At 38.9% G+C, this 14,057-nt stretch overlaps 1 protein-coding gene across 3 annotated transcripts in view; it reads left to right on the top strand.

Annotated features, from left to right (window-relative positions):
* The window catches only part of LEF1 (lymphoid enhancer binding factor 1), a 177,560-nt gene that overhangs the window by 113,467 nt on the left and 50,036 nt on the right, over window positions 1-14,057 (top strand). For all 3 annotated transcript variants that reach the window (XM_027837620.1, XM_027837621.1, XM_027837619.1), the window contains exon 4: window positions 1,725-1,857. In XM_027837620.1, coding sequence (XP_027693421.1) covers window positions 1,725-1,857 — 133 coding nt within the window. The remainder of the gene's footprint in view (window positions 1-1,724; window positions 1,858-14,057) is intronic.

The raw sequence follows: 14,057 nt of genomic DNA, 5'->3' as shown, positions 1-14,057 counted from the left end.
CACACACACACACACACACACACACACACACACACACACACACACACGGGATTTTTTCCCCTCCCCCTACTCAGCCCTTTTGGGTGGAGGTTGTAATGATAGGGTGTTAAAGAGAATTAAGTATTACTAGGATAATTGCCCCTATTTTTCCTCAGGGTAGTCATGCATGTTTCATCCACAGCACCTCTTAACATTACACCTAATTTGTAGAAAGCATCAAATGCAAAATTAGCATGTGTTATGGGTACAGCTACTGTGACATAGACATAAACATGCTTCAGAGACATGACTCCTAAGGATGCATCCCTATGCACAAACAGTACATAGTGCACAAGTTTTTCAGTCTGCCTCCTGTACCTAATTTAGCTAGCATTTGTCTGGGAGGAAAGAGACTTCACACATCATTTAGTTTGCATTACAGTGAGGCCTGAGCTACTCCATACTAATTGTAGGGAAGGCCAGTCTGAACTAGCAAAAAGTCTGAATTAAGGAATATTTTAAATAAATGAAGTTTTGTTACTTTCAAGTTCACACATTTACTAGGTAATTACTCGAGAAGGATTACTAACTAGAGATCGCAGGTTGGCTATTTTAATGAATAAGACTCACTTTTAATCAGCAACCTTATTTACATATGATATTTTATGTGTTAAACTTCTTTAAAACAGTTTATTCCCTTACGTAGGTTAAACATGCCCCTGCATTCGTGTTTACATGACTAACTCACTTTAGCAAATCTTGTCTTCGTGGTTACTTCATAACAAAAAGAGATAACATCCCAGGCAGAATTATCAGAGTTAAATTATTGGAGTCTAAATGAAGATGTTAACATATTTCTAAAAAGATACACTGATGCCTAGTTTGAAACTTCCATATTAGGTTGCTATTTTTTCAAATGCCTTTCCAAAAGTAGAGAGTTCATGGAATTATGGCAAATGAAATTATGTTGGCATGTAGGTTGCAGATATAGTTTGACTTAATAGTGGACACCCATATCCAGCCTTGTCTGTATGATATACAGAACCAGAAAAGGAAGCAAAGGAACAGAAAGATGGGAGACTGATTGAATTAAGACATCTCTAAAACTTTTTTTTAAAAAGATGGTGTTAAGGTGATTTTTAAACCCTTCAAAGCACTGAATAATTTTGAACAAATAGGAGAGTATGGATCCAACTGAATTTTTGTTCAGTGAAAGACTGTAAATAAATTCTATCACATACTTCAATTGTTATATTAATATCAGTTATCATTTTATTATATATTCCACAATTAACATTTTATGTATTATATAATTTATAAATATATAAAAATATGTATAAAATATAAAAATATTTTATCATACATTCAACTACTGCAATTTCCACTTAAATACTTAATTCAAGTGTTTCAAGGGTGCAAATGTAAGAACTCAACCATTACTTTAGAATATGTGAAATAATCACAATGAAAAAAATAGCAGACTTGACAATATAGGATGTCTCAAAAATGGTTCTGATCTCTGAAAAGATGTGTCTTATGCTATGCCCAAGAAGCCTTAGAGGCTCTGTTGAACAAAGGTGGGCGACACATTGTCAGAGATTAAAGCCCTTGCAGGTCATCGGATGACTTCGGCTGTTAAGGCAGTAGGTGGGGTGGGGTTATTAGTGCATCAAGTCAGAGTGGCTCTGAGAGGGGGAGGAAAGGATGGCAAGAATATTAAAGTTGTTATTGTTGTTACTTTGCAGTCCAATAAAGTTCCCGTGGTCCAGCCATCCCACGCGGTCCACCCTCTCACTCCCCTCATCACTTACAGCGACGAGCACTTTTCACCAGGATCACATCCTTCCCACATCCCAACAGACGTCAACTCCAAACAAGGTGAGAACGACCTCCTTCTGAATCTCATTGCCCACAAACCAGAGCATGGAGCAGAGCAGGCTCCTGATTTCCAAGCGTCTGTGTGTCTGGCGAGCTCCCCATAGCGTACTCTTCACATTGCTACAGCATTCCGGGTACCTGTGTCCGGATTATCTTGCAAATGATTATGCTGCATCCCAAAGTGATGTATAAATGACGGATGCTTATCATAGGGCCAGAGCTATTTAGCTGATGAGAGAGAAACTGTGTAAAAGAGAGAGGGGGAGAGAAACCACAATAACTTTGGGTTGTTGTTTTTATTTTTTATTTTTCAGGTGGAGAAAGATAGAGGCTGAACACTATCAGCATCATTTAGTTCCTTAAACATAAACCACAATTTAAAAAATCACTACCCCATATTTAATCCTTAGCGCCCTCTGTTGTATATCTCAGCACATACAGACTACGTCTAAAGTCAAACAAGGAGAATCAGAAGAGGATTTTTAACACAAATTTGACTTTTTTCGACTATGTTATAAATACTTTTCTTTCATTTTATAAATGTGTGCATTAACGTCTAATAGAGTTTCATGATTTAAAATCCTTTTCCATGCCCTCGCTGTTATTTAGTCATTTCAGTTACGTAGGACTCTTTGAGGCCCAATCTGGGGTTTTCTTGGCAGAAATACTGGAGGGGTTTGCCATTTCCTTTCCCAGCCTATTTTACAGTTGAGGAACTGAGGCAGACAGGGTTAATCGACTTGTCCAGGGTCACACAACTAATAAGTATCTGAGGCCATATCTGAACTCTTGAAGATGAGTCTTTCTGACTCCAGGCCCAGAACTCTATCCACTGCCCCACTTAGTTGCCTGAGCCACACCCCTGCCCCTTAACCTGTTATTTACTAGAACTGAATTGAAACACCCATAGAATGCATCCTATGTGGTTGTGGAGTTCAGAGGTTCTGGGTTAGAATATCTATCCCCCTGCCCCCTTACTTAGCTCTGTGTCCCTTGGGCAACTCACTTATCCTGCCTGAGCCTCAGTTTCCTCTTTTGTAAAATGAGAGGGTCACACTACATGACCTCTGAGGTCTCTTCCAGAATGATGTCTTTGGTCCAGACAAGATTTGTCTAAGGCCACAACGAGTAGTTAAACTCTCTCCCAGCCGTGTCATGAATTGACGCCTAGCTGTATTTCTACTACTTTACAGCAAAACAGCTAATATAAGATAAATGAAGTCAAAATCTGGTCTCTTTGATTAGAGCGAATAGTGGGCATCGGCTCTGTTCTGCAGGTTGTCTAAGTTTTTTGAATGAAGTTTCCTGAAAGTTTAGAGGCTTCTTTCTCCCCAGGCCCTCCTGTGCTTTAAGCAAGGATGTGCCCGTGTGAAGGTTCCTACAGAACTATGCAAAGTCAACACATCTAAATGCTTAGGGTTTACTCTTAATGCTTACCTTCCTTGACCGTCTTAGACCCACTCTTCCAGGAGTGGAGGCAGACCTGGGTGCGTGCTATTCCAAGAATGGAATCTCAGAATGTGGGTGTTGGACTTTCCTTTGTTAGGAACTCTGGGCTAGTTTCAATCCTTATGCTTAAAAAAAAAAATTCTTGATTAAATGGAAAACCTAGAAAATTTGATGTGACTATTCAGTGTTGGTATGGGATAGTGGGAAGAGCTCTGTGCTGCCAGGAGGTTCCAGTGTTGGATCTACCTCTGATTAGCTATTCGATCTTGGCCAAGTCATTCAACCTGTATAAGCCTCAGTTTCCTCATCTAGAAAATGGGGTGATGGGGATGGGAATAAATCGAAGGTTTCTTTCCACTCTAAAACTGTAGGGCTCTGTGAGACATTTGAAGGATATTTGAACTCCTGTTTTTAGTGTCTGTTTGTGATGGATGACAAGGGCGATGGTAGTCTTCTTGGTTTGATTCCTCACCCATAGCCTTTTTTGTTTGTTTGTTTTTCTCTTGGTGGTAACGGGCTCTGAAATTACATGGCCATCATAAGCATCTTCAAAACAATGAGTTTGTGTCTAATGACCGCCTGTGTTATTCACGTTTGCTCTTTTCTCATCTACTATTACTGCCCCAGCTCTATATAAGTGTGAATTATTGTTAGAAGCAATTAGGCAAGAGACAGCTAGATGGAGCAGTGGATAGAACATTGGCCCTGGAGTTAGGAGGACCTGAGTTCAAATGCGGCCTCAGATACTTGACACTTACTAGCTGTGTGACCCTGGGCAAGCCACTTAACCCCAATTGCCTCACCACCCCCCAAAAAAAAAGAATAAAAAAAAAGAAGCAGCAGCTAGGTGGATAGTGGAATCAGAAAGTTCTGAGTTCAAATCCTGCCTCAGATACTTGACATTTACTAACTGTGTGACCCTGGGCAAGTCACTTATCCTCTGTTTGCCTCCATTTCCTGATTTGTAGAATCAGGATAATAATAGTACCTATCTCCCAGGATTGTTGTGAGATTCAAATGAGACAATATTTGTGATGTTCTCTGCAAATCTTAAAGTGCTATATAATTCTACCTGTTATTATTATTATCATGATCATTATCATTAGATCTTGGAGCTGAGAGGCAGTTGGCATAGTGGATAGAAAGTAGACTTTATACTCAAGAAGATCTTGGTTCAAAGTTTACCTCTGGCTCAAATAGACTGTGTGATCCTAGGCAATTCATTTTATGTCTCTGTGTCCCAGGCAACTCTCTAAAACAAGGGATCTTAACCTTTTTTTGTGTGTCATGGACCTCTTTGGAAGTCTGGGAAGCCTATGGACCTCTTCTCAGAATAAAGTTTTTTCTTAAATGCACAAAATAAAATATATATAGGATTACAAAGACAGACAATTATATTGAAATGCAGTTACCAAAATATTTTTAAAAATTTTTTAAAACACAGAAGTACACAGGCCATGAGTTAAGAATCTCTGCCTTCAGACTCTTAAGTTCTAGATTTGCATTGATAGAAGGAGTGTCCTCGTTGGCATTACCCTATACTCAATGAATTCATATATCTAGACCAAAGGTAGGGAACCTGTGGCCTCGAGGTCCCACGTGGCCCCTAGGCTCTCAAATGTGGCCCTTTGACTAAATCCAAACATCACAGAATAAATCCGCTAAATAAAATTATTTATTCTATAAAACTTGGACTCAGTCAAAAGGCTGCCCCAAGGACCTAGACGGCCACATGTGACCTTGAGGCTGCAGGTTCCCCACCCCTGCATACCCAATGAATTCATGTATCTAGACCAAGAAAAGAAAACACTTTCTACTCAACCTATTACTTTCTACCTTGTCGTATTTTATGGTGATTATTTAAAGCTTGTAACAAAGCCCTTTATAAGTATCCCCATCGATAGTAATATTAACATTACTAGTAATTATCACTGCTATAAAACCTTTAAATGATCATTATTGATGACAATATTGGTAATAATAATAACTACAACAACATGATTCTAGGTTTCTCTAATTCCCTCTTAGTGCACTGATCCCCACCCATATGAAAAGTAGCTTCCAGTGTGGTAGCATGGTCTGTACAGACGACACTGAATTATTCAAGGACTTATTATTTAGGTCTTTTGCTTCTGTTCTTCTTTTCTCCAGCTGCCTGCCTTTTGGGTATTTCTTTGCTAATTAACATGTTGGTTAGCTCAGTTGGCTAGAGCATGTTGCTAATGAGGGCAGTGTTACTGGTTTTATCTCCCCTATAGGCCAGTTAATTGTGTAGAGAGGAAATGTTTCCTCCATGGGCACACTACACCCTTTTCTCCCCCGACCCCTGATCCTGCATAGCATTCTAGCAAATATATACCTTTTCTCAGTATAAACCCATTGCACCTACTAGTTTGTGAATGCCTTTTTCACATCACCTTCCATTTGTGAAAGGACAGAATTGTAGCATCATCTCCATCCAAGATTGTCACCATCTTGCATAGAATACTAGAGTCACCAAATCCCCAAACTGGAAAGGATCTCAGAGTTTATTGCTTCAGCCCCCTGACATGTATCTCCCATACAACATGCATGACAAATGGTTGAAACTATATCCCGATTCTTCATGACACTTTGTTTGGACCTGTGTTCGTAGTCACTCACCCTCCCTTGTATAGTCAACATCCCCATCAAGACAAGGTAAATAGAACAGGAAAGGAAGGGGAGTTTGGACCAATGGATTTGGCAGTTCACTACCAGTTCTGTCTTTAAAATACTTAATTCAGCACTTCGAGGATCTGTGGTTTTATCAATGTGGTTACCCCTTCCACTAACACAGATTAACTCACTACAACTTGATCAGCAATCTTTGAAAGTTTCTGTGGCCAGAAAAAAACCCACTGCTCCCCTCTCCCTCAAAACCAAACTGGTGATGAACCTTTTTGAATTTTACCAGACTCGTCCTCTTAAAACAATTAGTCAAATAATCAATGTGCATTTGTTAAGCACCTTCTATGTGCCAAGAATCCACACACAAAGACAAAAATGAAACAATTCCTGCCTCGACAAGCTTACATTCTATCTAGCAACATTTACATGTATGGACAAAGAATCATAACTTCCATTCATTGCTAGGTCTGCCCTCAGAGCCTTTCCAGTTTGGGAGAATCTACCAGAGCTTGGACTTTTCTGGCATACCCTCCAAGAACCCAGAATGACCTCCAAGCCCCAGTGGGGCATATTGGAGAGGAAAAAGACTTCAGTGGAGGCTGTGCTATGAGAATGATATCATTTCTAAAACTTAGTAGAAAAAAGAAAGATTGAGGATAACTGTTAAAATTAAGGGATTTTTAAAAAAAAAATTTGTATCTTTAAGTTATCCAAATTTTCACCATCCTCCCATCAGAATCAGTAATCACAAATTGACTGGATAGGTTTTAACATCTCTCTCACTTTGACCAAATTGAGATGTGGTGGAAAGTGATAATCCCCCCCAGAAAATTGTGTAATCTCAGACTAAGACACAAAGTAAAGCACAGGATATATAGCCTTTATTCACTTAGTTACCTTATGCAAATCACTTTCTTAGACTCAGGAGGCTAATCATATTAACCTAACTTAAAAAGACAGAACTGGGACAGGTTTTTAATTTTGTTTTTGTTTAAGGTAATTTCTCGATGTGGATGTAATAGACAGATCTGGCCTCGGAGTCTAGAAGAATCAAGGAAGGCTTAATTATTGTCTCAGTCACTCAGGCAACTCTCTAAGAATATCGATTTTAGAATTGATTTGCATTGGTAGAGGAAGTTTCCATAGTTGGGAGCTCCCTACATCAATGAAATCATAAGTCTGGTTCAAATCTTTTTAATTAAATAATGTTTAATTAATTTTTTTAATGAAACAATTAAATAGTTGTGGCAGTATTGAAAGAGGCATTCAGCCTCACTGGATAAAAACTCACTTTTGATGATGGTTGTTTTCCTCATCCGTAAAATGGGGATAATAACAGCACCTACTTCTCAGGGTTGTCCTGAGAATCAAATGTGATGATATAGGTAAAGTATTTTGCTAGGAATTATTCTCATCATCACCATCATCCTTGAATTCTGGTTGATAACTTATTCTTGCTTCCTGGGGAGAAGCACCATTGGTTGCCAAATTTTTTATATTTGGTGCACAATTTGAGCTTTTGTTTTGATTCTGTGTTTGTGAAGTGCCCCCTTTTTTTGTCTTACTGAATTCATCAGTGCTGACCTGAGAATGTAGTGACAATGGAAACTCATTCCCTTTTATATCCTTTAGTAAATATTTCATAGATATACAACTGGCTTGATTATGGAGCCAAAATCAAGAATTCTGAGAAATAGAAGGGAATACAGACATCCCTTAGACTAGCTCCCTTCTGAATCTTTGAATCCTATCTGCTTATTTGAATTTGATGAATTTTACTACTATGGTCAATTTTGGAAAGATTTTTTTTTATTCTCTTGTTTTACACCTACCATCTGCTTATTATCAACTTTAACACTTGAGATGTCTATTTACCTGAGCAGCTAATGTATTCAGAGTAATGGGGGTTGGGGGCAAAGAGACCTGGTAAGAAATAGTTACTTAAACCGATAAGGAAATAAACCTCAGGCTATTAAAACTCCTCCCAGCACAAGAATCAACATGGTTAAAGGTCAAATTTAACAGTAGGAATCTAGCCTTGAACTATAGTCTAAAGTTCTCAAAATTTTTGGTCTTGGAACTCCTTTGCACTCAAAAACTATTAAAGACCACCTCTCCAAAGAGTTTTTGTTTACATGGAGTTATAACCAATCAATCAATAAACATTTATTAAGTGCCTACTATGTGTCAGAGACTGTGCTAAGCACCGGGCATAAGAAAAAAAAGGCAAAAGATAGCTCCTGCCCTCCAGGAGCTCACAATCTAATTAAACCTATACGTATTTTCCATATTTGAAATTAAGTCATCTTAGTATTATTGTAAAAATAATTTTGATCTATAGACCCCCTACAGGGGTCTCAGGACCCACCATGTGTCTCTGGACCATATTTTGAGAAATTCTGTTCTAGCACAATGATTCAGAAGCTCTTGAGAATGTGGACACTACTCTCTCTCTCTCTCTCTCTCCATATATATATATATATGTGTATGTGTATATATATATATATATATCTCACACATATAATATACATATATACACATATATGTATATATACACACATATATATACATACACATATATGTGTATATATATTTTTAAATGACATTCCATTTCTATTTCCTGTCCATGATAGCAGTTGAAATGAAAGATCAAAGTGAATAATGCTTAGTGTATATATGAATTCAAGGACCCCTTATAACAATTCTACTGCCCATAGTTGGGGAAAATTAATCTGGAGAATACAGAACAGAACAGAACAGAATAGAAGAAGAACAACCTAAACTTTAGTCTGGATTAGCTAACAGCATACTTTATTATTTCAACAAGTTATTTAACCTTTCTTGGTCTGCGTTCCTTCCCCTTTAAAAATAGGTGTATGAATAGCCATCACATGTTTGTTGGATGGATTTCAGGTTTCATGATTATACTGGAACTCTGGTCGAGGGCAGTGATTCCCAACCTTTTGAGTACAAGAACTTTTTTTTTTTAACACTAAAAAGAATTCTATTAATTTAGAGACTAAATTTCCAAAGATTTTCTATTCTGAAGCTTATCTTTTTGAAGAAAGCTTTAGCTATGCAAATTAACTGATCAATCAAGCACTTTTTTTTTAAGAATGTAAGCTTCTTGCCAGTCGGGAGTTTCATTCTTTGTATTTGTATACTTATCACAGTGCTTGGCACTAGTAGGTCCTTACTAAATGCATGTTGATTAAGTTCCTGTCCTAGAAGTTTACATTCTCTCAGGAAAACAAAATGTTCGTAATTAGATATGCACAGACACACCCAAAGCTGATTCTAGGTAACCTTGGAGGTTACTTAGTAAGGCTCTAGCAATTAGGTGAGAATGGGAAAGGTATCCTTCAGAAGGTGATGCTTAAGCTGAGCCTTGAAGGAAGCCAGAAATTTCAAGAGGTGAAAGTGAAGAGGAAGATCATTCCAGGCATCATTGATGGGTATGGAGACAGGAGATGGTATGTCTACTATAAAGAACAGCCAGAAGGCCCTGAGGCTGGACCTGAGTGTGAGTAGAGGGGAGTGATATATTAAAAGGCTGAAAAGATGAGATGGGACCAGGTTATAGAGAGCCTTAAGTGTCAAACAAAAAAAAAAACCAAGTAAAACAAATTGAAAACATTTTGGGGAACTAGAGAACAGTGAACACATTTGTTTCAAAGATTGTAGCATGTAATTGTTTTTTGAAACATAAATGGTCCTGATCTTCTGAAATACGTCTTGAAGGTAAACAATGATCTTTTTAAAAATTGGTTTATTAGAAACTTAATATTGAACATCAGTACAACTAATAAACTTGATTAGTAACGATTAAAATTTTGATTAGTTAATTTCAACCTGTGAAATCTCAGGAGACATTGGCGGTAGGCATTGTGGAACAGTGGATACAGAGCTACTCTTTGAGCTATGAAGGCCCAGGGTTTAAATTCTACCCTGAAACCCACTGGCTGTGTGGCTCTGGGCAGATCACTTAACCTCTCAGTCCCCCAGGCAATTCTCTAAGACTGTAACTTTCAGAATAGTTGCCAATCTGCACTGGAGCTTCTTTACTGAAAATGCCAATAATACTGGCAGACATTTAACATCCACTGGATATTTCCACCTGGATGTTTGGCCAGTCCTTCAAAGTCAACGTGGGGCCCATCTCCAATCATACTGACCTATGTCTTGCTGCTGAACCCAGATGGCTCTGGAAGAGAAAGTGAAGCCGGTGACTTTGCACAGCCCTCCTTCCCTTAAATCCAATTCATTTGCTAGTCATGGCATCACCTTCCTGATGCCATGGTCCTCTGCAAGAACGAAGGACAAACAACAATGATAACAACAAAGTCAGCACAATCATTCTGCCTCGAACCTGTCCCTCATCATCATTTCCCTCGTAGTTGACAGTGCCGCCATTGTTGAGGCTTCTCAGAACCGCAGTCACCTTCGACACTTCCCTCGCTACGTCTGTGGCACATTCCTCACCCACCTAGTTCAGGTCTTTATCAGACTTTTCATTCAGGTTGTCGCAATAGCCCCCTTACTCTTTCCTTTGCTGTACTGAGCAAAGTCTATCAGTCAATCAGCCAGCACCCGCTATGTGCCAGGTACTGGGCTAAACACTGTCTCCTCCCTCTCTAATCCATCCTCCACACAGATGCCCCAATAAAATTTCTAATGCCTAGCTCTGAATATGCCTTGCTCAAAACCCCTGCAGCAGTGGGGACCTATAGCCCTCTATGTCCTCAGGTGCAGCTCCTTGACTGAATCCAAAGTTCACAGAACAAATCCCCTTACTAAAAAGATTTGTTCTGTAAAACTTGGACTCAATCTAAAGGCCGCACCCAAGGAACCAGAAGGCCACGTGTGGCCTCATGGCTGTAGGTTCTCCACCCCTGCTAGGGGTTTCCTGCTGCTTATAGAATAAAACACAGGCTCAGCTTACATAGTATTATGCTAACCAACATTTCCAGCTCTGAACTTCAACTCTCATTTGTAGAATGTGATTCATGATGGCTGTTATTGCATACCTCACGGGGCTGTTGTGAGGATACCTGTGAAACGGATGTAAAGTGCTTTGTAGGCCTTGAAATAATGAATAGGCTCAGCTGGTATCATTAAAGGTAGTCTAGAATTCTGGATTTTCACTAATTTAGGCTGTCCTGCCCTATGCCCCCAGAATGAATTAGTGAAGGTTTTTAATAAGAAAAAAATGATTTTGAGTCTTTCAAAAGAAACATACTTTATAAATACAAAGTCTTATAAATCTTTGTGTTATTAACTGTAATGGTCATCGTAAAGGGAACATCTTTCTTCCTATATATTACATTTTTTTCACCAGACCTGTGACTTTATTGCCATAAGAATCACCTTCTACCAAAGCAGATCAACCTCTGCTCTATAACTTGGGTCTAAGAGACTTGTAGGTGTCAAGAGGCAAGATTTGAACCTAGGTCTTGCTGACCCAGAGGATAGTTCTCTATCTATGGTTCCTCTAATTGCTTTCCTAGTAATGTTATTTTCTTATGCTGAAAATTCAACCTGAGCTTCTCCGTCTGGGCTTTGACAGAATTTTGTGTAAATTTCCTCTACGTAATATAATGGTCAAACGCAGACTGTACACGGACAGCTACAGATTCACTCCAGTGAGCCACCCAGTGAGTGGTGCGTTAGTCCCTGGACGATACAGCCTTATGCTGACGCTGACAACCATGTTAGTGAGACTATTGGTCAACCCCCATTTATGAAGTATTTGCTAAGCTCTGAGGTTATAAAGAATGGCAAAAACATTACTGGCTTTAAAGAATCTCATATTTTAACAGAGGAAACAACAGTTAGTGAAACCAGAAAAAGGCTTCTGAAGGACTTGTGGGATTTGAATCTGAGTCTTTAAGGAAGCCAAGAAAGAAGGCAGAAAGAATGGAAGGACATTCCCAGTACTGGGATGTGACAAGGCAAAGACATACAAGCGAGAATTAGAATGTTATGTTTGAAGAATAGCAATGTAGTGAGATTGTGGAGAGGAATAAAGTATAATACTGGAAAAGTCAGAAGGGCCTAAGCTAGGAAGAGCTGTAAATGCCAAATAGAGGGCTTTATATTTGATCCTGGAAGTAATAGGGAAGTTTATTGAGGAAGAAGGCAGTAAAAAATCACTTTGGCAGCTTAGTGGAAAGTGGATTGGAAAGTGGGGTAAGACAAGTTAGGAAGCTGATGTAACTATCCAGGTAAGAGTTGATGCATTTTTACTGTACTAGGGTAGTGGCCATGTAAGTCAAGAGAAGGGAGAGGATGTATAGGGGAGATGTTGGGAAAGTAGAAATGACAAGATTAGCAACAGATTAGAAATGTGAGTGAAGGTGAGGATGACCCAAAAGTTGAAATTCTGGGTGACTGGAAGGATGATGTGGTATCTTGAAAAGATAATAGGATTTTGAGGAAAAGCTAACGAGTTTTGCTTTGGGATGCCTATGGCATCCAATTCAAGATGACAGTCCAGAAGACAGTTGATGATGCAAGACTAGAGCTCAGGAGAAATATTAGGGATGGATATGTACATTTGAGAATCATTTGCATAGAATTGATGATTGAACCCATGGGTGCTGTTATCACGAAGTCAGGTATTATAGAAGGGAAAGAGAAAAGGGCCCAGTTAAGAGCCATGTGCGAGACACCCACAGTTAGTGGGCATGACATAGATGAAGATCCAGGAAAAGAGATTGAGGAGGGGGTAGAAAGAGAAGCAGGAGAGAACAATGTCAGGAAAACCTAGAGAGAAGAAAACATCCAAGAGGAAAAGGAAATCCAAAGGAATTTAAGAAGGAACTAATAACGTTGAGAAAAGCCTTGAGAAAAAGATTGCAAGTCCAGTTAGCAAGCACTTATTAAACACCTACTATGTGTTAGTGGGCACCGAGAGGATACACAGAAAGGCAAAACCACTCAAGATTCCTAACTCTTGGCTCAGCCTGCTTTCTTCAGCTCTCCTTTGTCTATACTATTTGACTCTCAATGGAATGTTCTTTCATTATCAGGCACTTCTTAGTTGTGATTAGAATAGTGTTATAAAAATGATGTTTGAAGGGATGTATATTGAATACTGAAAAATCTTTAAGAAGGTTTCAGAATGTCTGTATCCAACACAGTCATTTGCATATTTTTCCAGTTTAGGCATGAAGATTCTAGAATACTCTCTCAAAGAATGCTTCTTGACCTGGAGTCTGTGAACTTGGTTTTTGAATATTTTGATAGCTATTTCTTAGTATGAAAAGTTTCCTTTGTAATCCTACATATTTTATCTTATTCACTTATAAGCATTACTTTGAAGAGTTTCCAGGGCTCTCCAGACTACCAACACTGGAAAAAAAATAATTTAAGAACTTATATTCTGGAATAAAATTTTCAATAGTTTTAGACCTCATAGACTTCAGATTTCCCATTTTGGTTTATTACAGTGAATTATTCCTTCTACCTCATATTCCAAGGATGCAAATTCTGTTACCAAGATATGATCTGAAGTACCTGTATTAATATCACAGCTCACCTACACAATAAAACCCAGAACAGAAGAACATTATTTCCTGCTTCAGATTGGTTAGCAAATAACACAATTATAGAATTTAAGAATTGGAAAGGACCTCTAGTCCCACCCTTACACCAAAGGAATCCCTATTATAATGTGGTCAGTACCCTAAAATCTGAATAACAACAGAAGAATCAATCAGTATACCATTTATTAAGTATCTACTCTACCTAAGAGCCCTGGGAATAGCAGTGACCCCCTCATCCTCAGACCAGCAATCCTGCTTCCCTTTTGTCTCCCACAATTGTCATGCTGGAGAAGGGGTCCACCATCAACACCACTCATAACCACTGGTTAGCTGCCACCAACAGTTAGGTAGGCCCAAGAGCCCCAGGGTAGAAGAACCCCCAGAGTACTGGCCCTTCTTAGAGCCCAACCTCCTCATAGAAGTCATCATCCAAGGCAGGAACCTTTATGTAGATGAAACCTGGCAACTATTGGTACAGGTGCAGCTACCAGAGACTTGGGGAAGGAGGGAAGCAGTTCTTACCACCAAAGGCCTTGGTACCATCAAACAGTTCAA

This window comes from Vombatus ursinus, unplaced genomic scaffold (assembly GCF_900497805.2).
Source record: "Vombatus ursinus unplaced genomic scaffold, bare-nosed wombat genome assembly UNPS02014821.1, whole genome shotgun sequence".
Lineage (NCBI taxonomy): Eukaryota > Metazoa > Chordata > Mammalia > Diprotodontia > Vombatidae > Vombatus > Vombatus ursinus.
This window is presented reverse-complemented; position numbering and strand designations above follow the sequence as displayed.